General features: G+C 37.4%; 1 protein-coding gene and 1 long non-coding RNA gene across 3 annotated transcripts in view; one reads left to right on the forward strand and one right to left on the reverse strand.

Moving 5' to 3' along the window:
• Positions 1-25,988, forward strand: part of LOC134675587 (uncharacterized) — a 358,978-nt gene that overhangs the window by 107,248 nt on the left and 225,742 nt on the right. The gene's annotated exons all lie outside the window — the stretch shown is intronic.
• LOC134675581 (potassium voltage-gated channel protein Shal) overlaps positions 1-25,988 on the reverse strand; it is a 93,523-nt gene that overhangs the window by 10,548 nt on the left and 56,987 nt on the right. For both annotated transcript variants that reach the window (XM_063533883.1, XM_063533882.1), the window contains exons 2-3: positions 2,041-2,203; positions 1,002-1,190 (exon numbers count right to left, since the gene is read on the reverse strand). In XM_063533883.1, coding sequence (XP_063389953.1) covers positions 1,002-1,190; positions 2,041-2,203 — 352 coding nt within the window. The remainder of the gene's footprint in view (positions 1-1,001; positions 1,191-2,040; positions 2,204-25,988) is intronic.

A 25,988-nucleotide genomic window follows, 5' to 3' on the forward strand; every position in this document is an offset into this window, starting at 1 on the left:
GGTTATGTCAGAATACGGTGTAAGTATATTTCAATTTCCTTGACGACACATTAGATTCAGACCAAGACAAGTCTGCAACGACTTTGATAGCACACGCAGTGCAAGTGTTATTTATACGTCATGATTTCAAAGAAGTTTGACGTTTAAAATAGGTAACATTGGCACTGCGTGTGCTATCAAAATCGTTGCAGACTGGTATTGGTCTAACTAGATCTAATTATTTGTAATCATACAGGGTAATTTTTGGACCGTTAGCCATATTGTGCGAGGTGATTAGGTAGGTCATACTGAACAACTTTTTCTATGGGACCAACCCCGAAATTCCAAAAAAAAATTTGGTCTTCCCATAGAAAACGTCGACATCCACTCGACCAAAATGTATGAAACGGCCAATAAAACTTTTGTGATTTCGGAGTTGGTCCCATAGAAAAAGTTGTACAGTATGGCCTACCTAATCACCTCGCACAATATGGCTAAGGGTCCAAAAATGACCCTGTATATTCATATTAACAAAGCAAAATAGAGCGTATTTTGTGGCTCGTGTGACAAATTATATGTAGTCTAAAATTTGTGTTAAATTATGATGTTGAAAGCTGTGTGATGGATTAGGCACATATGCATAATGTTATCTGTGTAATTTTCATAATTACCTTTTAATTGACAAGTCGCTACATTTAGAACCTTCCAATTGAAGGGCGCACATCCCTTGCAAAACGTTGATGCTACTTTAGGCTGTATTTCCACTGAGGCGCAGATGGAAAGGCAGTCTAAATCACCTTTGCCTAGCTGATGTTCCGCCACTTTTTGGCTTTATAACGCCACCCCACACTAACCGTCTTTTGAGCGTCGATGTCATCAGCGCTATGGAAAATGGCGTCGCTGCGCAGTAGCGCCAGTTCACTAGACGCCGACGCTAGGAAGACGCTAGTGTGGGATGGCTATACAAATGACCATTGATTTCAAATACCCAGACTGGCAAAGCTAGCTTGCCGAATACTCACCGTGGTGCGCTCCAAGCACCGCAGCAGATGATGATGCTGCAACTCGAAGATGTCTTCATCTCGTCCAGCGTCGTCCAGCTCGACGCCAGACTCCTGCGCAGCCAGGCGAGCCTCGGCGGCTTTCTTCTTGGAGACGAAGGCTGCGCCGGAAGACGCCTTGGCGATGCGGATACGGGCGAGGCGGGCTTTCTGGAATTTGATAAAGTAGAAATTGGATATAACGAATTCAGAAAATGCCCTTTGGTTTAACCAATGTCCCTTCTTGTTAGCTCGCGTTTTAGGACGTTTGAGTGAGAGAACTAGTCGAGGATTCTTACCCGCTGCGCCTTCCTCTTATCAGCTCTCTGGTTCTGATGGTAGATCAGCGAGAAGTTGGACACGATGACCGACACAGGCAGAGCGATCACAAGCACTCCAGACAGCGAGCATACGCCGCCTACGATCTTGCAACCGCTATGTATAACTAAAGTTTATCATAGTAGATTCCAGCATAAACGACTTTCAATTCAAAAATCGAAAGGTCATTTAGCACTCATTACGAATTCCAAAAAATACCCTTTGGTTTAACCAATGTCCCTCCTTGTTAACTCGCGTTTTAGGATGTTTTAATGAGAGGACTAGTAGAGGATTATGACAATTCTTACCAGCTTTGACACGTTAGGACGTTTGAGTGAGAGAACTAGTCGAGGTTATGATAATTCTTACCCGCTGCGCCTTCCTTTTATCAGCTCTCTGGTTCTGATGGTAGATCCGCGAGAAGTTGGACACGATGACCGACATAGGCAGAGCGATCACAAGCACTCCAGACAGCGAGCATACGCCGCCTACGATCTTGCAACCGCTATGTACAGCTAAAGTTTATCATAGTAGATTCCAGCATAAACGACTTTCAATTCAAAAATCGAAAGGTCATGAGCAGTTGAGCACTCATTACGAATTCCAAAGCATGCTCTTTGGTTTAACCAATGTCCCTCCTTGTTAACTCGCGTTTTAGGATGTTTTAATGAGAGAACTAGTCGAGGATTATGATAATTCTTACCCGCTGCGCCTTCCTTTTATCAGCTCTCTGGTTCTGGTGGTAGATCCGCGAGAAGTTTGAGACGATGACCGGCACAGGCAGGGCGATCACCAGCACTCCAGACAGCGAGCATACGCCGCCTACGATCTTGCCCGCGATCGTGCCTGGAACCATGTCGCCGTACCTGGAATGGAGGAGCATGGTTAGATTTGCATAGCTTTTGATTTGAACTATAACAATGTCCATTAACCAACAATTGTTGCGTATTTGTAATAAAAAAAAATTAAATCTATTTATTTTATCGCTTTCTTGGGACTATGTATCTTAGACAGTGTTGAGAAACGAATCTGACAAGATGTCAGCTATATAATATAGTCCGACCGCTTAAACGAGTCCTCGCCTGGGCGGTACGGGGGTGACGGGGTGTGACGAGTAAGGGCGGCGGGGAAGGTGCGGGCGCCGTACGCCTGCCGCCCGCACCTCCCCGCCACCCTTAGTCGTCCTACAAAAGCCCAAATTTCGAAATCCTACTTCTTCATTTCATATAGTATAAACTGTAACACAACTCACAATCAAAATAAATAGCATTTAAACGACAATCAAACAAACAAATGACATTCTTTCGAAACTAGTCGTTGGCGTTTTCGCAACTATGCCACTGACTTTTAATGTCTCGGATATTAACGTCAAAAAAAGAATACGAAATATTTTGACAATACAATGAAAGTTATATTGCATTATCATCCATAAAATGTAACCAATCGAGTCAAAAATTAAGAAATTGTTTCTTTTAATACCTACGAGTTTTAAATGTTTGGGAGCGTACCTATTACACAAAATTTATAGCTTCATTTCACCTCCGCTATGACAGTTAGTTATGGTCGTTAGAGACGCTTTTATTACAAATTATGAATCTTCTGAGATTTTTGTTGTTTCTGATAGTCTATTGTGTTATCCATTGTTTTTAGTCGGGTTGTGTATTTGACACATGTCATTCTCTGAATTTTTTACTACTTTTTAAAGGTGAGCACTTACATTAAGAGCCCTTCAACGTGCACACTAGCGCCACTGCTAAATAAGCGTGATTATTTAAATTTAGCAACAGGTATTTAAAAATGGGGGCCGCTACGGACTGCATTGTGTATTTAAGTACCTTTTGAATACATCAAACTAGTTTTTATGTTACTGGATTCGTCGATCTAGGAACTCAAAACAAAAACGGCCGTTTTTACTTTGGACGCATAGATTGACAAATCCAGCAACATAAAAACTAGTTTGATGTATTCAATTGGTACTTAAATACACAATACAGTCCATAGCGGCCCCTTTTTTTAAATATCTTTCGTGAAATTTAAATAATCACGATTATTTAGCAGTGGCGCTAGTGTGCCCGTTGAAGGGCTCTTAAGATCCATAAAAACGTTATTTACTCTAACAAATCAAGTAAACTGAAATTGGCAACATATCTCTTTTGTCAACAACGATGTCAGCATAATACAACGACATTACTAATTTGCAATCATGCTACATCTCTAAACTATCAACATTTCATCATGTATCCAACATTTGTGTCGCTTAACTTCAAATATCTACCCTATTACCCATGGTATAATAATATACTCCGCCTGGTACTCTCTTCCCGTCTTTTCTAGGTCACCTGACTGACACAAGCCTACGTCATCATGCGACAGCGCTATATGATAATATTCGATAGCGCTATATATAGCGGCCATGTTATTGTGACGTAGGCTTGTGTCACTCTGGGAAGAGAAGACCATGTTTTATTAGACTATGCCTATTACTTTATCTTAATACCAAAATCGCATCAGACAGATGGATTTACCCGTGTTTGAAGTTAAGCGACTCATTTGTCGTGTCTGATCTCGTAAAGGGGCCCACTGATTAACTGTCCGCCGGACGTTATCGGCCTGTCAGTTAGAACAAAATTTTGACAATTCCGAACAACTGACAGGCCTTAACCGTCCGGCGGACTGTTAATCAGTGGGCCCCTTAAGTTTTACACGTGCGTTGTCAGAAGTTGTAGAAGTTGTCACATCAATCGCGAGTTCATTTGGCTGGCTGCCAGAAAATTGACTACTTTGAAACAGAATCCGGAATTGACTTCCGTTTTACGTTTCATTCGGGAAACTGACTGGTTGTTATGTTTGTTATTGAAGAAGAGTTCGGAAAAGGCGGGAGGTAGGTGAAAAATATTACCTACATCACAGAATAAATAATAGTACTAGGTACAGAAGACTCACTCTCTAACAAAACGCGTCTGTTACGATCAGGACAGATATGGCCGCTAGGTGGCGACAGCGCCACGCGCGGCTTATGGCAAACCCCAAAATTGGGGTGGAACGGATGTACTTTTAGCTACTTGTAGCAAAGCGACGAAATCTCGGAGTGAGCCACGCCTGCCTACATTCAATCAATGACTAAACAAACAAAGACAGGGGAGGCTTTTGCCCAGCAGCGGGACACAATATAGGCTATAAAAAAATGGCTAAACCTAAACAGACTTTTCCTTTTAGCAAGTACCTTAAAGATGTTTTAGCAGTTTAAGACAATATACATGAAGAAAGTGGTCCTTATTCCTCTTTTGAATTAATTAACAGCAAGAAATCACTGCCACCAACTACTGGTTAGACTATATTTAGAAAAACTTTACTCTAACTTTTTTGTTTTTACTAAAGGCGGCTGAGGCGTTTTCTCGACTGCTCTAAAAGTAAGCACATTGTATCCAAAGGGTTCCATATTCGACGTGTTGCCTCCCTTTCAAACTTACGTACGAATTTACAAGTGCGATAGAGAGACAACACGTCGAACGTGGTTCGCAGTAAATAAGCCCTCAAATCTCCTTTCAAAATGTATGTAGATAAGTTCGATCTCATCCAATTTCAATCCAATTTAGGCCCAATCTCATTTTGTGAGCGTTGTCCGGTCCCGAGTGCTTAGGCGTTAAAAGGATATAAGTACACAGTCATTTTATAAAATATCAGGCATATTCTATAGTTCGTTTTTTTTAGCATTAGAAAGAACTCCGCAGAAGCAAGCGTGCAGTTTTTATCAGGCTCGTTAATTGTTAATTGAATTGATAATAAATATTATTGAATTATCTAATGTAGCATGGTCAATACATATAATTTACTTCAAATTGTTACCGCTAAAGGTGCCAGATTTAGAACCACAAGCGAACTTCTGCGAAGTTCTTTCTAATGCTAAGAAAAACGGACTATAATTGTAATAACAGGCTGTATTGCCAAAAGTGACGGTTCTGATTAAATTAAAAAAAAATAGAAATTTTGTACAACACAATTATTGTCATTAATATTATTTTACGATCGTCTCAGTATATCATATTTATCAATTGTATTTATAAATGTATCTATTAACGTATCTAGTATCGTGGGGTCTCAGCTCGTAATTTTTTTTTTGCAGTAATCGCGAAGCGTCTGGTTGACGTAACTGATGGTGAGCTGGCGGCTTCCTCGCACAACGTATCAGCATTGCGATACAGCGGGGAAATGCCGCCAGCATCCTTGGTACAATGCCTCACGGGCCTATTTCAAATTAAGCTAGTTATTTATTTATTTTAGTATTTGTATTAAGTACCCAAAAGGCCCAAAAGTATTTAACAAATTGCCCATAGACATCACTTTGATAGAATCGTCGAACTCATTTACGCGGGAATTAAAAAAATGGCTCCTCTCCCACGCTTTTTATAGCCTGAATGAATTCTACAATTTATTATTATATGTAATTCAATTTACATTCAACAAATAAATGAGTATGAGTATGAGTATTGTAGTACCTTTGTATATTTAATACAAATCGTCTAATGCCAAAAGTCGTAACAAAAAGCAAAGTTAAGTTCATAATTTCCCCTAAAGCTAACTTACTACAATTTGCTTAGTAAACAAATCCTCCGTTCCCACAGTGTTTGTTCCAACTGTTTACATTTCATTGACGTCAAGGAATTTACGATTTCACGGTGTAAAGGTGTTATTGTGTTTACCTGGTCTAGATTTGAGAACGTCAAAAATAACAAGTATTGGCGCAAACGCACATTATTTAAAAACTTTCCGGTAAAAAAACTTCCTTCTATTACAAAGTCGCTTGAAAATGTAACCTACAAAGCTTAAACCTTAAAAAGTGGCAACACTGTAGTGTCGTCCCTTTCAAATAAATTTATATAAGAGAAAGGGACGACACTACAGTGTTGCCACTTTCTAATGTCTACTCTTTTTTGCCAGGCTGTATATCAACTACGTTATAAAAATACCGGTCAAGTGCGGGTCGGTCTCGCGCACGAAGGGTTCCGTAGCATAACCCGAAAAAATGGAAAAAAAAAACACTTAAATTTTTATTTTAGTCTGTTTTTAGTATTTGTTATAAGAGCGAGTCACATATTTTTGGGGACTTCGAAGATTATTGCAGGTTCTTATTTTTTTAATTTAGCCGCAATGCTGCAAGGACAATTAATAATAACGCCCCAAATTCACTCGAGTATTTTAAATCTACGGAAAAATGTATTTACTTGGAATTGTTACAATCAAATATACGCCAATACGGATATGATGGCCGTTCTTGTCTACGTGACAGCGTGATAAAACGGTGTCCGTCACTTTCTATCCCACGGTGTTAAAAAGTGACAGTTATTTTATCACGTGGATAAAGATGGATAAAGCAATCCATAATACGCCGGCAGGTTTTCTGGCATACCTATTGATGGGACACCACGACCAGTAAAACAGCGTCGAAACGTCGGAAATAAAAGTCACAAAATAAAATCACGATAGACCCGGCTATAAATGTTTTAAAATAAAAATCAGCCGAAGAGCGAGAGAATAGGAGGTATAATAATCGGTATTATCTTGGAATCCCTTATTAATTTGGTTAACCCAAACTTTCCAAAAACCTTAATTTAAAGTCCTCTAGTCCACCACACTACACTACCAGATAATGTCGATGTTGAGGTCTGGTAGTAACTCTACCAGACCTCTCATAATCCGACATTAGTACAATTAGTACAAAACCACAGAATAAATAATAGTACTAGGTACAGAAAACTCACTCTCTAACAAAACGCGTCTGTTACGATCAGCACAGATATGGCCGCTAGGTGGCACAGCGCCACGCGCGGCTTATGGCTTTCCCCAAAATTGGTGTGGAACGGATGTACTTTTAGCTACCTTTAGCAAAGCGACGAAATCGCGGAGCGAGCCACGTCTGACAAAACTAACTTTGCCAGCCAAAAACCTACCCAAACTTAAAGACATAAGCTCTAAAATTTAAAAAAAGTTTTCATCCGGAGCTAAAATCTCATAACAGCTTAAAATCTACCAACTTATTTTTGCCGCTCAAAGAGTTCATGTTATTCCTTATATCTTTAGACTTACGTAGTAAAATCCTTCAATATGGTATTCTTTGTGTGCTACGGTACACGGGAAAAGATTTTGGGTATACTGTAAAAGTTTTTATAGGTGATAAAAAATGCTTCCGGGTGTATTTTAGTTAGCCTTCAAGGATTTCGATATCTTTTATCAGGAACCATTTTTATTGCTTCGGTAAATTTAATGCATGTGAAGGTTTCTCTTTAGGTTTATTGAGAGATCTTTTATAATAACATTTTATAATAATATTATGATCGAAAGTCAAAATGACTGATTATGACTATGTCGCAGGCATTTGGTTAGAATCCGCCGTTTTGCTTACAAATAGCGTCGTCAATTTACAGACGGCTTCACGTTTGTAATACATAATAACCTTGGTATATGGTTCGTTAAGTAGATACATACATACATACATAGTAAAAAAACATATTGATTTTTTTACTTTTTTGTTTACACAGGTATTAGTCGACTCATAAGTATTTAATTATTTGGAAAAAAATTAAAATCCTGATCTGAGATAAAACTAATTTTTGGGCGTTTTTTTGTTTTGTTCATTAAGTGTGTTACCGGTAAACAAATATAAAATAAGTAAATAAGTAATTATATTTAATAAACACATTAAAATAAACAACTTGATCAGATAAAAGTTACATTTGCTACGGTAACGCAGCAGTATGTATATATGTATGTACGTGTACATACATACATACAAAAAGCTTGTAAAAAATAAGTGTACTGCATTCCGATAGTAATCAATAACATTCTTGCAGCATGTCATTACGTCAACTGCGGATAATGCATAAATGCACCAATTGCACTGCGGTGCAATCGTAATCAGGTCCATTATAGTTCGATCTGTCATCGGACATGCATTATTTAGCGTGGCCACGGTTGTTATAGTAGTAATACTTATGGAAGATATAATGTAAACGTATGGGGAAAACCCAAAAGTTTCAAAGAATGCATGTAGCTATTAAAAAGAAATAATTGCAAATAGATGCGGATTGTCAAAGTAAATTATGTAGCCACTGTAAATTTACTGCCATCTTTCGACAGAAGATTAAAAATTGTTAGAAAGCCATTTGACTTTTATCCTTATCCTTTCACTGATACGTATATGTGTTAAGGGGTCATCCATTAATTACATCACACGTTTAGGGGGAGGGAGGGGGTCAAGAAAATGTGACATATTGTGACATGGGGGAGGGGGGAGACACAAACTTTGTGACGTCACTATAACTTCATCAGTAACCGAAAATTTATTTAAATTATTTTATACGCTGTACATTTAAATAACAAGTTTTTAAAACGATAATCGTTTTTATTCGTTTAATTTTCCTTCCTAAGCAGTTTTGGGTTATAAAATTGCTAATATTTATATCGTCAAAAATATTTTGAATCAATATTAATAATACTTAGGTACTTACTTAATTCGATTTGGCGATTTCGTAGAAAAAATGAGACGTCACACTAGGGGGGAGGGGTTTGCCAAATGTGACCAAGTGTGACAAGCAGGGGAGGGGTCAAAAAACCTAGAAATTCGTGTGACGTAATTAATGGATGACCCCTAATTGGTTAAATATTGAAATTAACGCCATCTACTTGTCAGTAAGCCTAAGGTATGGTGCAACCTTTCCGCGTAATGGCGCCATAAACTTTGGCCTACTGTCGAGTAGATGGCGTTCATTTCAATATTAAGCCTCTAGCCGCCCATACGTCAAAATTTGCCAAGCAAAATGAAATTTTAATTTTGTCAACTGAAAGTTCAAATTACAATGGAACAGGAGACCTTTTTATAGATCTCTGGGCGGCTAGAGGTTAGGTAACAAATTAACACATACTAATGAAAGAATAAGGGTCAAAGTCAAATGGCGTTCTAACAATTTTAATCTTCTGTCGAAAGATGGCATTAAATGTTATGTGGCTACATAATTTACCTTGACAATAACTCTCTATACACTCTATTCTCTTTGGTATAGGTAACCATAATTTTTATTCGATTTGGTAACCTTCTTATGCTTGATTTTAGTTGCGTTAGTCACTGCGTATGCGACTGTGCGTAGACGTGCACGTTGTAATATACAGTTCTTTATGAGAGACGGCACACCGCTTGCGTGACGTAGCTTTGCATGAGGCTTGTCAAACTTTTTATCAACCTCTTGTTCAAGTAAAATATATCTACAACTATATATATGGACCCGGGTATGTCCTTAAACTACGTCCAAGACCACTAGTGGACGGGCAGCAGCGTCCCTCAAATTCGGTGTACACGACTGCGATCGCCAACCCGCCTGCCAAGCGTGGCGATTATGGCATTCACCCCCCAAAAAGGGGGAGGCCTATGTTCAGCAATGGACGTCTTATGGCTGAGATGATGATGATGATGATATATACTAAACACACACTTAATATAACTCAATTGAAACACAATGACCGCTAAATTTATAATATAAAAATAACGCATCTCATCGTTCCGTATATTTTCAGATCAACCCTACCAAGGTTAAGCTTTTACCAATCACACTAAAATCAACCTTTAACCAATATCCATAGAGTTCAAAATTAAAATACGTAAAGTGTTAAATTTGTTTACATATGTGGCTTAAATAATGTTGTTTATGTGATTTGAGATATGTTTATTGTTACGATGGAGTTGTGTGAGGAATTTTCATATGCTGTAATATTTTGGCTTCCTGTCCGTAGGTCAAGTTTAACGTAGGTAGAACTGGTTAGAGCAATTAATCTATGACTTTCAGGCGTATTCGAATTTTAGTTTCAGCTTTCAGTTTTCAGATCGATTGCGCCTGATTGTGGATCTACTAGATCATTTTAATCATTTATCAGTTTTAAATTAAAGTTCCTCTTTCGTCAGTGAATTTCTATACATTTAGAAGTTTTAATGCACGTTTTAGCGCTCTCTATCTGATATTTATTTATTTTAGATTTAGATTAGTTTAGTTTTTAATTTTATTTATGTTTATAAAATTATTTTAATTATCGCAGCCCTACCGTTTGTATTTTTGTACCCAAATTAAAGAATATTAAACTTTATTGAACAATAAAACAATTAGTACAATTACAAATGATATGTAGTAGTTGTTACAGTGTTTGTAGTTTTTGTACCGCTTCAATAAGAATTATAATAATATACCTAAATATAAACATATCAAATAAAATTATAATCAAAGGTGTTCCTTTCAATTTAATTTATGATTCAGTCATCATTCACATTTAAGAATGCGACCTGCATAGGCGAACATCTGAACATTATGAAACCATTTTTGCTTAAGCTGAAAAGGAGACCTTCGCTAACGTTCGGTCAATAATAGCCTTGATCATCACCTTAGCCGTATTAATACCGAATACCTATAGTGTTTACTGCGGAGTCAAGGGCGCATCAAGAGCGGATCAAAAAGAAAAAACTTCTTATAAATAGCCTTACGATATGAACTCAATGAGAGAACTGTGTGTAAGAACTTTTAAGACATACCGGATACACTTTTGGTAATCGCTTTTAAACCAGGGTTTTACCACGTTAGAAAATATGTATAAAGGATGGCTCAGAAATACGTCGAAATGCAAATTTAAAAATAAAAATTACAATAAGTAACTAAAAAAAAACACAATTATCTTCGATGTATCCTGCTTTAGCTTTGAGCACAGAATAAATAATAGTACTAGGTACAGAAAACTCACTCTCTAACAAAATGCGTCTGTTACGATCAGGATAGATATTGCCGCTAGGTGGCGACAGCGCCACGCGCGGCTTATGGCTAGCCACCAAAATTGGTGTGGAACGGAAGTACTTTTAGCTACCTGTAGCAAAGCGATGAAATCTCGGAGTGAGCCACGCCTGCTTTGAGACACAAACACACACTTTCTGATTTTTTTGTTTCTTAGCCTATCTGAGTGTCCCACCCCACGACTTCCGATCTGGAAATTATCAACATAAAAAATCAACTTCTTTTTGTATCTACCGAGTAAATAGCAGTGTAATTATTTATGTGGTCTTTTATAAGGTGGAGGTACTTCCCTATTTGAGTTGGCTGCTCCAAATTCGAGCAAGGTTAACAAATATTTTAAACGTCAAAGATCTATGAAATCATGATGTTATTTAATAACACTTGCACTTACTGTAAAAAATCGCTGCAGAGTTATCATAGTCTGACTCCACATCCTCCTTTGGTCTTTAACGTATTTTGCAAATATAACTGCGCGCTAGAATTGAACTGTTACAGAAATTCTTAGAACACTAAATGTCATTCCTCCCTCGTAACAACATTGTTTCTTCATTTAATTATCCAGATTGGGATAAATTATAGTGTAAATGGCATATTGTTTACCGTAGACTAGAAACGCAGTTGCATGCGTCATGGCTGAAACTTCAGCCAAAGAGAATTTGGAATAGAGGAACAATGTCAAAGTAAATTATGTAGTCAGTACATTACTGCCATCCTTCGACACGAATTATAACAATTTTAGGAGTGTGTACTGTCTCTTCCGAAAATCGTTTTTTCCATATTGATATTTTTGCCATTCGCAATTTTTACCATTTTACTTTTTCTCGATAGCATCCTTTTCCGAAATCATATTTAACCATTCGCATATTTTTCTATTATTTTAATTTTCCAATAGCTTAATTTTCTAATAGATTTTCTAACCATTCGCATAATTTCCCACTATATTTTATTTGTTTACAATCACGGAATAGATAGGTGCGACGACGAGCGAAGCGAGGAGGAGTGTGTTAGGTGAACTGCGAGCAAAACAGTGCGCGAAGCCGAGCGAGAGAAGCGAGCGTGCCGCGGCAGCGGCCGGCGAGCGCCAGTACCGACTAATTATATTGTACGATATTGATTTACAAAAAGAAGTTATTTTTTAGTTAGTGTCTCGTATATTATTATAAGAATACATATCCAAATTATGCGAATGGTTAGAAAACCTATAAGGAAAATAAGCTACTGGAAAATAAAATTAATGGGAAAATATGCGAATGGTTAGAAATGCTTTCGGGAAAGGAAGCTATCGAGAAAAAATGAAATGGTAAAAATTGCGAATGGCAAAAATATCAATTTGGAAAATACGATTTTCGGAAGAGACAGTACACACTCGCTCGGCCCCGGCCCGCGTGAGTCGTCCTCTAATGAACCTTTTTCTTCTTTAGGGGTTAATAAGATGTAAAGTTAACACATCTTTCCTCATTCATTAATCGCGCACACATACACACTCAGTTATGAGTCGAGTAGCCAGTTTGTTTATGAGCGCGCATTTTTCAGCTGTTTACACTCGCTCCGACCAGCCCCAGCATTTCCTGTTGTGTTTCGTCAGAATGCGGGAAATGCTTCTTAACTTTAATAAGTTTTTTTGCAAAAATTTCATTTACAGTACATAATGGTACAACTGTACCGCCTTAAGGCGAAATTAAGAGCCAACAGGAGTGGTCATTTCTCCATACAAACGTACTCGACTGTTTCCTCCGTGGGTTTTGATGCTAGAGCAATGATTTTTTCTACACAGATTAATATTGTCAATATCTGTGTCGGACCGTTTTGCTTTTTTTGTTTTGATTTTCGTGGTTATAGCCCTGGCCACTATTACTTAACCGAAACCAAAGAATATAAATGCAAATATGTAATACTATAATTGGGCCTTATTTTTCAAAAGTGTTTTTCAATAAAGAAACACGCCAAGATCGTGTACTATTTTTCTAATGCTAAGAAAACGAAGTATATATATGTATGTACGCCTATGTATATCACATCTGTAGAAACTGTATAACTAAAGTACTTAACACGGGGTTCAAATCGATGGCTTACTAAACTTTACTTTTTATCACTTCCATCATAACTTTTATCGGGGAATGGGGCACGTCCTCCTGGGGACAACGGGGAACTTACTCGTACATAAAAAATAATGTTTCAGGAAGAAAAGTTTTACTTATAGGTAATAAGATAATGTATATGGGTAGTAGGGCTGTCTATTTTTATTAACACTCTTTTATTTAGCTTTCACTACATATATATCATCATCATCATAATCATCTCAGCCATAAGACGTCCACTGCTGAACATAGGCCTCCCTCTTGGACCTCCATACGTGCCGGTTGGAAGCGACCCGCATCCAGCGTCTTCCGGCGACCTTAACAAGGTCGTCTGTCCACCTTGTGGGTAGACGTCCTACACTGCGCTTGCTAGTCCGTGGTCTCCACTCGAGCACTTTTCGACCCCATCTGCATCACTGCATATATACCTAATAAGTATTAATTAAATAGGTATTACTTATATCTCTTTGTACCTATGGCGCTTCTAATCTTGAAACTTAAATTTGAACCACTTCCGGGTCTAATTGAGCTGAAATTTTGCATACTTCCATATTTCCTATGAGAATGCAATAATAATGCTATCATGGAGCTGATCTGATGATACAGTCGGAAGGTAGCCAAAGTAGCTCTTCGATGGAAAAACATAAACACATTGAGTTTAGGCTCATTTGAAAGGTCTCGAGAAGTACTTGATAGTCATGCAACTCTGGGTCCGTGGGGGCCCAGTGCGAAGTCTTTATATAAAGAAATTTCCGAGCGCCTCATAGATGCGTCTGGTGACCAGAGGGCTGGCAGCTACTTCGGCCAGAGACTAAGTCTGGCCATCCAACGAGGTAACGCTGCCACTGTCTACTGGGCACCATAACACATGACAGCGACCTAAGGAGCATTTTTTATTTATAAGTTTATTTATAAGTCTATTTAAGTATATGATTATTTTAAGTTTTATATTCCATGTAGTTTAGTTTTATTATTATTTAGTTTGTATTTTTTCTCCCAATAAAGTCTCTTTCATTTTAAGGATAAAAAGTACAGCAATAAAAGTAAGTATCAATTTTTTTTTGACGGTTACTTGTTAAATGGTTAGATTAGGTTCCCGCTGACCACGAATACTGTAAAGGGTTTTCAAATTTATTCCACGCAATATAATCCGTTTACTTTTATTTTTATTTCATCATGACCCTACCTGTGAAGCCGCTGGTCCTGGGTTCAAATCTCGATAAGGACGTTTATTTATGTGATGAGTTGACGTATTTAAGTGTCTATACATTACAATAACAGTTTTGAATGATTTACGGTGAGTTTCACTAGACTTATATATGCTTATATCGACCGGGATATGAACCGTGATTACCTACCCTTTGTATTGTTTTCGAGCGCTCGATATTTCGGCATAGTTGCATGTTCACGGGTAACTAAAGATAGTGGATGGGCATGGTATAATAATATACTCCGCCTGGTACTCTCTTCCCGTCTTTTCGTGGTCAGGTGACTGACACAAGCCTACGTCATCATGCGACAGCGCTATATGATAATATGCGATAGCGCTATATATAGCGGCCATGTTATTGTGACGTAAGCTTGTGTCACTCTGGGAAGAGAAGACCATGTTCTATTAGACTGGTGGGTGGATGTCAAAGTTGTGTAGACCGCGCTCGGTCTACCCTCATTCGTGTGCACGTCGGCTGCGTTCGCTTTCAACGTTACCACCGGACGCGCCAACTCCTTAGTCTGAGGGCCTACCGCGAACCACGTCCGACGTCCTGCCTCCCTGTCACCCTTACGTACGAATTTACAAGTGCGACAGAGAGGCAACACGTCGAACGTGGTTCGCGGTAGGCCCTCTGGTCACTCGAAAACAATACAAAAGGTAATCAGGGTTCACGATATAAATCTAAACATTATACATCGTTGTCTGAGTACCCACAGTGGGGGTTTATAAATTTGTTTAAAAATGCCCTTAATATTTATTTATTTTAAATACCCTAATAAACCAAATTAACGACCCCGTCAAGCATGTAAAACCTTTAAAATTAATTATGTCTCCGAGACTTTCATTCTTTCATTTTTACGTCTTTACAAATCTCGTTTTAAATCGTAAAAGCCGTCAACCAATCGGGTAATAAATATTTCTAAATCAGCCCGTCGTAGCGAGATGCTGTGAAAATAAATATGTAGTAGCACATGACTGTCGGAACGTATCGGTGTCGGAATATGTTGACGTTGGCGAGAAATGACAAGCTGAACTGTACGAGTATCTCTTGTTTAACCCAACCGCAAATTATAAGCGTAATATAGCTCGCCTGACGGGAGTGATATGAATTGACAGATGCACAGCGTAGACTGAAGTGCTTCTAATGGAGTTGCTAAAGTCCATAAATTTTTACTAACAAATAGTCGAGTTGCGCGCAGAGAAGATGGCCGATGGGGTCGGAAAGTGCTCGAGTGGAGACCACGGACTAGCAAACGCAACGTAAGACGTCCACCCACAAGATGGACGGACGACCTTGTTAAGGCCGCCGGAAGACGCTGGATGCGGATCGCTTCCAACCGGTACAAGTGGAGGTCCAAGGGGGAGGCCTATATTCAGCAGTGGACGTCTTATGGCTGAGATGATGATGATGATGAGTCGAGTAACGGATAACAAACATATCGATTTCGAAAATTTGAAAACATTTCGATGTTGATGTTGGCAGCGTCATGATCCCCCGAGGCGAGAGGTGAGTAAACTGAATTTGATATTGTTAAAGCTTGGAGCTTCACGTCACAAATGTATGCTCTCCCCCAATTTGTTTTATTTATTTTAAATAATAATACGAGTACCTATTGTAAAATAGTTGTAATAACTCTCTCTGACAGCCTTTTAGCCTAGGTCGGTAGTAACCGGTGCAAATCAGGAGGTTCCGGGTTGAATGGTATAAGGGCATTTATTTGTGGCCATTATAAACAAAAAAAGAAACTCGAATTGTCTCGTTGAAATGTGATCTGATTATAAAAAAAATATTTTACCTATTTGATACTTTTCATAACAAGTCCATTCATATCATGATTGTCAGCAAAGCAAATCAACTACCTACAGGCTTCGTCACACCTACTGATAATAATTAATTAATTAGCGAACACCCAGATAAAATCAAAAAATAATTTTTATTCATATATACAATTATACATGTTACTTACGAGTATATTACATGATTTATTAAATGTATATTGAAGGGGTCACTCACCTATCAGGTCGTTTTTCGACTTAAAATACGTGAGTGACTCGTTCTTAGTATATTTTACAGTACATACTTATGGTGCTACTTTACCGCCCTAGTGCGGTAAATAGCACAATACGTGCCTATGTCGAAAATTTAAAGGGCCATTTATGTACTGTAATACGTTGTTACAATACACGTAGCCTAAGCAAATTAGAAAAATCTGCGGAATTAATTCGTGTAGTTTTGAAAATTGGTACAGGTATACCTTGTGGTGTCCAGATAAACATACTAAAAGTCCTCGAGGGTAGGGGGTGTGCTGGGGGTGTAGAGGGGGGTTGAAGGTACTTTTTTTCATATTTTTGCTCATATCTCGAATATCTGTACGAATAGCATTATAAATACTTAAGACAAAAGTTATAACATAAAATTTACTACAAATTTGGTTATGTTTATTTTTACTCTGCGATCAATACTTTAGGGGCTACAGGCTGTTAAAGTTAAATAAGTAATTAAAAATAGACGGTTTAAGAAAACGTCGTTTTTTTGTAATTGTTCATCACAAATTAAAAAAATAACTTAGAGTAAGCAAGCTAAGCAACCTGCTGATAAAATATAAAAAAAAAGGCCATATGCATGTCGGGCCATGCTCAGTGTAGGGTTCCGTAGTTACCCGTCTGTCAAAATAGACTATTTGCCATAACTCAAAAACAGCTGTACCGATTAGGTTCGCTATATTTTTCCTTGAAAGTATTTACTAAGTTATGTTTTCACGATTTTTATCATATTTTTTGGACCCATGGTTCAAAAGTTAGGGGAACTAAGGGGTAAATCACAACTTTTTTTCTTTCAGATCGATTATTTCCGAAAATATTAAGTTGATCAAAAAATGGTTCTTGAAGACCCTTATTCGTTTTAAAAGACCTATCCAGCGACACCCCACACTATAGGGTGGAAGCGAAAAAAATTTCATCCCCACTTTAATGTAGGGCAACCACCATAAAAAAATTTTTTTCTAGTTTTCATGTTTACATTTGACACGAATATATAAATCAGTTACGCTGACAAAGTTGTAAAATATAAATTAGAAAAAATATTGTTTTAGGGTGGCTGCCGTACATTAAAAAGGGGATGAAATTTTTTTTCGCTTCCATCCTATAGTGTGGGATGTCGTTGGATAGGTCTTTTAAAACGAATACGGGTCTTCGAGAATCATTTTTTGATCTCCTTAATTTTTTCGGAAATAATCGATCTGAAAGAAAAAAAGTTGTGTTTTCCACTTTAGTTCCCCTAACATTTGAACCATGGGTCTAAAAAATATGAAAAAAATCGTGAAAGTAAAGCTTAATAAAGACTTTCAGAGAAAATATAGCGAACCTAATCGATTAAGCAGTTTTTGAGTTTTTGCAAATAGTCTATTTTGACGGACGGGTAACTACGGAACCCTACACTGAGCATGACCCGACATGCTCTTGGCCGGTTTTTTTATATTTTATCAGCAGGTCATTTAGCTTGCTTATTCTTAATTAAAATTTTTATTTATGATGAACAATTATGAAAATACGACGTTTTTTTAAACCGTCTATTTTTTATCTCTTATTTAACTTTAACAGCCTGTAGCTCCTAAAGTATTGATCGCAGAGTAAAAATAAACATAACCAAATTTGTAGTAAATTTTATGTTAAAACTTTTGTCTGAAGTGATTATAATGCAATTCGTACACATTTTCGAGATATGAGCAAAAATATGAAAAAAGGTACCTTCAACCCCCCTCTACACCCCCAGCACACCCCATACCCTCGAGGACTTTTAGTATGTTTATCTAGACACCACAAGGTATGCCTGTACCAATTTTCAAAACTACACGAATTATTTCCGCAGCTTGCCCAAATTCGGCTTAATTTGACGTGGCTAACGTGGGAAAAAGTGATTCGCAACTCGCGTCAATTTAAAACACTGCCTTCGGTCGTGTTTCAATTTATCGCCACTCGTTGCGAATTTCCTACTTTTCGTGTATCGTAATGTACTATAATATGTCGGAGTCTCACGGAAGTTTTGGTGTTAAAATTATATTACATGATTATTTAATTTGTGAACCATATAGTTGGAGTAGGTATTGGACTATTAGGTGGGTGGTTTTTCGGTAGCAGATTTTCTCACAGAAAGCGAAAGTAACCAACGTTCGACACGAAAAAATTAAACATAGATACGACGACCTCAAAAGCGTTACACCGGCCGTTAAATACGGCACTAAATCCACGCAACAATAAACAAAGGAGTTTATCGCCTCGGATAAAACATGGCCACTTCACGAAAACACCATTTTGTGACGGAGGCCATGTTGTAATACGTGATTTTTCCGTTTTCCTGTGTGTTTATTGGATTTATGAAGAGAAAGCATCGCTAGTATCCTTTCGTATGAGTGTGGTTGCCTGAAATCGGTCAAATTTGACGATGCAAGACTCTGCAATCTACAAGAGTGATAGAGATAGATAACGAAATTTCGATTTTCGTGTTTCGCCGTATACACCTTCTGAACCTGACATATCTTAGTCTGTCAAGCAATTTCCGTCAGTAAAAAAAGCGGCATTTTAAAACAATGTATGCGCGAAGGGTTATCGTCCTATAGAAAATTTGAATTTCCCCTCTAAGAACAAATTAATTGCCTTTCTATGAAAATAATAAATAATTTGTGTTTTTTCTAGTAGACACACATTAAGGTGGTGGGGTACTATTTATTAACTTCGGTTTAAATTTGAATGTTGCGCCATTTCTACTGGAAAAGTTGTTTGACCGGCTATGTTTGATAGCAATAATAGTAAAATACTAATAGAATATAGGTATTTTTTATGAGTCTAACCGTCGTAATCCTACCAAACGAATGATTCTTAATATATGTTGGCACGAACTACGACAATATCTAGACCGGTCTAGTCTAGATCGTATCCACTACAAAGAGAACACGTGTATAAGAGCGTAGGATTCAGAGTTTAGACATTCATTCAACAGCTGACCGAATGATTGAGATGTTGACTCGTTCGGGGCGAGGACCGGATATTTTAACCAATCAATTGACAGATAATATACCGGGTGTAGCCTGTAATATGAGCAAAAAATTAAACAGTAGGCTGTACTGCTCATACTGACCAACATTTGTTTAGCGACTTTTAAAAATAACTTGTGCTTTAATTTTTAATACACGAATTTTGTTATGTTTAAGGCGTGACAAGCAACGTCAATCACAATGATATGGCGTGGCGATGGCGTCTATTGAAGATAATATTTATTTTGTATGAAAAATAGGGAGTCTAAATATTTAATAATTTTTTAAAGTTGTTGAACAAGTGTCACCGTTTGAGGAGTACAATCTATGTTTTCATTATTTGCTCATTTTACAGGCCACACCCAGTATATGAACAGAGACGTTATAGTAGAGAATAGAGATGAACCGGATATTCAGTTACTATCCGATATCCGGCCGATCCTGCCATTATTTTTACATTCGGTCGGATACCGGACAGTGACCTGCTATCCGGCCCAATACCGCATAGTAACTTTGCTTGATTTCGGAGTAAACAATTTGGACTTAAGAAACAGTAACGGTCATAATCGTACTCGTTTATTATTTTAAAACAATTTAAACATTCAACTGATTTATTTTATATTTGCATGCTGAATTAAGTAGGTATCCGGCCAAACAAATATCTGTGGCATCTCTACTTTATAGCTAAAATTGTACCTATTTAAATAGGTTTAGAATTATTGGCACTCTTTTCTATAGAATTAACCAAATATACTTGGAAATGGACACACTTGCACTCCTACAATTTAATTGATTTGTTTAACGTTTATTGCACAGAACATGAGAGTGCAACAGTGGATTTATTGTTGCTTTAAGATATTTTCTACAGGTCAACCGTTAGGAACCTTTCTTTTTAAAGCTCTTATAAGAAGACCTACATTCTACCTCTACGAATATACGACTACTCGTGGTGGCTGTTTTTCTTTTTACTACATTTTAATTAAATTCAATTAATAAAAACTTCTCGCACGTAAACAAATTAAATACATTTAAAAAAAGACCGAAGTGATCCCATAAGTGTTCCGTAAACAAAGTTTTGTACGGAACACTAATAAAAATGAGATACAATATAAATTTCTTGTGGGCCAGAAATCTATCGCTGTGTATTATATTTTGTGGCAGAATAGTAAGCATTAGCAGGATTCGGTGACTAGATCAACAAATCTTCAGCCAACTGTTTCGTTTGGCAACCATTTTGACATGTAAGTAGTTTTTATTTTAACTGTTGCTTTTTAGTTTTTCGTAAGGTATATCGTTATCTAAGTGGTGTTGTGGATACAAAACAAGCCTTATGGCGCGATTCTGGAAATTAATTAGAGATACACTAGATATGAAATAGTAAAGATATGTGACGTTCCACGGCAAAAGGTACCTTATGGTAGCTGGCGCTTACGCTATTATTAACGCTGCTCCAATATTCAGCCGGGGCAATGGTACCTTTTGCCGTGGAACGTTACATATCTTTACTATTTCATATCTAGTGCATCTCTAATTCATTTCCCGAATCGCGCCGTTATTGAGCTTACTGTGGGACTTAGTGTGTAATTTGTGTAATAATGTCCTATTTTATTTATTTATTAATAAAAACATACAGTATTATATCGTCGGGTGACGAGCAAAAGTCACTAAGTACTATCAAAAAATGAAAGTAACAATGCACTTTATGACACTTGTAACACGGTTTATTGTCCAATAATTTCAATTGTGTTAGTTTGTGACTTTTGCTTGTCACCCGACGATATTTTTTACTGAATTGGCATTTGGAGGTATATTAAGGGAAATCGTTAAATACATAAAAAAAATCAAGCGAGCGAAGAATTTTATATTTCATCGAAATTGTTGTTGTTTAAAATCCATAATGCAAATATTTTATGTTTTTATAGTTGAATGCAACTTTTAATCTATCCAAAATTTCGTAGATCTTAAAAATCAGCTTTTAAGTTCTAAATTTTACAATACACGATCAAAATAAATAATAAGTTGGTTTACCTGTACAAAAAATATTTGCAATAGTTTAATTAAATATTTAATTAATTAAATATTTTAATTACAGTGTAATCCTGTAACGGTTTGCTATAAAACCTCGTTTGCGCTAAGCGTTTTGTGCTGGCCGGTTGTAAAAAAAAATTAATAACATTTTTAAATAGTTTTCTGGAATCTGTCACTTGAAGAAAATTGATGAACATTTACGACAATTTCTTGCAAATAAGATACTAAATATCTCTAAAATAATATAATTTACCTAACTTAATCTATCTAGATCGTGCCTTATTGGTATTATGCTGTGTACATTTCCCCGGATCGGGTAAGTGTTGTGAATATTTCATTTAAGTTACTACTAGGAATAATTTTACGTTGTATTCTTTTATACTGTTAACTAATCTGTTATTTTCTGACTGCTTCATCCGTGAACACTAAAATAATGCTGAAAGGTTAACTTTCCTGATATTTCTTTCCTTGTGGGCCGGATGTAGCAGTCACTGTTGTGTGCATATTCTAATATGACCAATAATACTAGGGATCAAGTCTGGGATTGAAATTGCCTGCACCCTACCTGAAAACCCTCTATCCTGCACTATCCCGGGTTGCGCTATGCACAAACTCTGCAATCTGGAAGGTTTCCGTTCCGAGCTGAGGATCCTGAACCACAGCGGGAAGCCATCCTAGTCTACTCTGGACCAACTGGGACTCCTGCGCTGTACCGCGGAGCCATCTACAACGGCCCGCCTACGATGTAGAGCCTCAGGAAAGTGCCTCCTTTTAAGGACTTGTTTCTATATTTCTATCTGTGTCAGCTCAGTTTTACGAACTCACGACCCTAGCTAACGTCCTGTAATTTTTAATTAATATTAAATTCCTTTTCTAAATTAAACTTTCATGTCTAACCTATCTATCACTATCTACATGTGACGCTAAACGTCACAATCCGTTTATTATGACTCCGCTTATACTGACCAACCGCTGACTATGACGTAGGTAATTACTGTGCGAAGTTTGGTCTTCATATGGTTAAAATTCTTTGTGACAAATTCGGATAAGATGGCTTCGCTTAATAGTGACAAATCGCTTACTATACTATACATTAATTCTTTAAAATTATGGCTCCAATCCATTACTATTCATCAATTCTTTAAAATTATGGCTTCAGTCCATTGGGACTATTTCGCCAGTATCAAGGTATTGGGAGCTAAATACGACGACTAAAATTGTACGGTTAGTACAAGACAGTGTACAGTTGCCATCATATATATCGGGGCGGCCGAGATGCTCACAAATATCTGAGCACGCCTCTATTGTCAAGACGTTAGGATGCTTGTTCAGATATTGTGAACACCTTGGCCGCTCCGATATATCTGATGGCGACTGTAGAAGATGGTGATTAGCTCTTGTAAAGGGATAGCTGTACTTTACAAGTAGCACATGGACTACCGGCCGTTGACTCCAAAATGGTGGTTAAACGCATTTCAAGATTAATTCTCCATTCACTCCACACTATTACACTTTAAGGTGGTTCGCTTTTCATACAAAATTCAATCAAAGCTCATTAAGTAACTACACACTATTAGCACACAAATATTTCCGCATTTATCTTCTTTCGAATATTCGTTTGCGCGAAATTAACAGGAAAACAATGTTTCATACAGAAATCATGCAAAAATCATAGTTAACTTTTCATCAATTTTACGTATGTGTGTGTCACAAATGTCGTGTACAGATACATTTGCGACGTTGCCATACCATTTCCGACGTTGCCGGGCTGACCACGGCTCGAATTTGGAGTGCCGTCATGTTTAGTGCAATTTTGTTGACACTGATATTTGACAGGTAGTTAATTGACCTAAGCGAGAAGTTCGTCAGCTTAGCTAAGAACTATCATGGCGTGTTATGCAAACAGTCGCTTTTTTGCTTGCAAACGGAAGATTCCCGGTTCGATCCCCAGTCATTGTATGCTGGAACATAACTTTTTGTATTTTTGTTACACCTAAATTTCGTATTGTTTTATTATTTTTATTTTATTTTTCTTATTATCATAAATCGATTATTAAGTATGGGCTACACGTATTCTTTTATTTTTACAAAGATAATTAGAAATTATTATACCTAATCTCTCTGATTTTTACAATGCAAAAAAAAAAAAAAAGCAAAAAAAAACGGTCACCCATCCAAGTACTGACCACTCCCGACGTTGCTTAACTTTGGTCAAAAATCACGTTTGTTGTATGGGAGCCCCATTCAAATCTTTATTTTATTCTGTTTTTAGTATTTGTTGTTATAGCGGCAACAGAAATACATCATCTGTGAAAATTTCAACTGTCTAGCTATTACGGTTCGTGAGATACAGCCTGGTGACAGACGGACGGACGGACGGACGGACGGACGGACGGACGGACGGACAGCGAAGTCTTAGTAATAGGGTCCCGTTTTACCCTTTGAGTACGGAACCCTAAAAAGAAGTGTATAAAATTTCCTGTGGTTAAAAATAATGGATTTTGTCTATGAATGAAAAACACAATTATTACTATAGTTTGTTTTTTTAGCATTAGAAATAAGGTAAACAATCTTGACGTGTCTTTTAATTGAAAAACACATTTTAAAAATAAGTTACGGCAAATATGTAACAATTATAAATCTAATACGATCATTTATATTCTTCTGCTTTCATAAGTAATCGTTTTTGATTTTTTAAAAACCTGATAACACTGAGTATGTGGGGGAAGCGCTGCTGGCCTAGCGGAAAGCAATTCGGAGGTCGCGGGTTCTAACCCCGGCTCGTACCAATGATTTTTGAACTTTTGTACGAAATAGCATTTGATACCTATTTATACACCGATACCTATTTTTCGGTGAAAGAAAACAATGTGAGGAAACCGGACTAATCCAAATAAGTTTACTCTCTGGGTTGGAAGGTCAGGGCAGTCGCTTTCGTAAAAACTAGTGCGCATGCCAATTCTGGGATTAGTTGCCAAGCGGAGATTGAATATCTGGGAGACCGACCAAAGCTTACAAAACATAAAAACTCAAAAATGCGCGTTTTCTCCTAGACCTAGCTAAGAGATCAAACCCCTTATAGCAAATTTCATCGAAATCGTTAGAGCCGTTTCTGATACCATCCAAATATATAAATAAATAATTATATATCTAATAATTGCTCGTTTAAAGGTAAGATAACACAAAGGAGAAACAAAAAGAAATTACCTACTCGCACCAGTCTTGAACCCCAATCCTCTTGCACGTATTTCCACGAACATACCGTTACGCTATTGCAACATACTTACGTTGTGTGAAATTGTCTACTACAAGGATCACGGAAACACTGTTTGCATGTGTGAGTAATAGTAGGAAAAAGCGTGACAGCAACACTCCGTCGAATTAAAAAGGTGGTTTTTGCACAATGAAGTATTCAATGTTTATTTTAATAGTTCAATATTTACTTAAAGAGTGCGCGAAACATACTTTTAAGTATACAAATACCAAGACCATTTCACAAAAAAATAAAATCTGAAATTTTGCAAAAGTGGTGCCATCTAGCGAGAGTTAAGTTTTGAGTAACCTAGGCGAACCACCTTAAACAATATTAAAGAGCAAAAAACAAAGGAATTAGATAATCACGACGCGTGACTATAGTCAGACCGTAAAGTCTGCAGCGATTTTGATAGCCCACGCAGTGCAAGTGTCATTTTAAACGTCAAACTTCTATGAAATTATGACGTATACATTACACTTACACTGCGTGGGCTATCAAATCCGCTGCAGACTTTGTTTGGTGCGACTTTATCAAGATTGCGCTCGAAAGGGAAGTCAATCGCTTACTATGACCTATAAATCCTATTTACATGAAGTTATGACCTTTTATATGACACATTCGCTGGTCTTCGTGGCCGTTTTAATATAAATTTAATATGCAGTCCCTACGCCAAAAGTCGTTTAAAAATGGGTAAATAGGTACAGGGAAGTCGCTGCCATTTCTCAAAGTTTTAAGAATGTCAGAACGGTGCCTACGTGGCTGTCACAATCTGGGCCCGCATCTCTCCGCCCCCGATTTTTCATAAACCTCCCCTGGCAATACGTGCGTCTAATATTTCGCCTTCCATTGTTTGTGTGACCCAGAAACGTTGCGATGTCACAAAAACGTATTCCTGAGACAAAGGATTCAATGTGTGACGTAAATATGAATGAAATTAATATCTATACCTACTAACCTTACCTAAGACTTAGGTTATTATATTAACCAGCCGACCTAACCAAGGTGACAAATAATGACAATCGCAACAAAACGCTTTGTTTGAAGAAACGTCACATTTAACACTGACATATCTAATCCATATCGTTTCTAGATCTATTAATTGACGTATCTTAAAGTTCGAATCGGGCAGTCTATCACTCTTTCATATTAGTGCGACAGTGATAGTTGCGTTTCAATCGCTATGGAGCGTAATGGTAACATTCCATTTCTAACCGCAGCTGCACTA

The sequence above is a fragment of the Cydia fagiglandana genome, chromosome 22 (genome assembly GCF_963556715.1).
Source record: "Cydia fagiglandana chromosome 22, ilCydFagi1.1, whole genome shotgun sequence".
Taxonomy (NCBI): domain Eukaryota; kingdom Metazoa; phylum Arthropoda; class Insecta; order Lepidoptera; family Tortricidae; genus Cydia; species Cydia fagiglandana.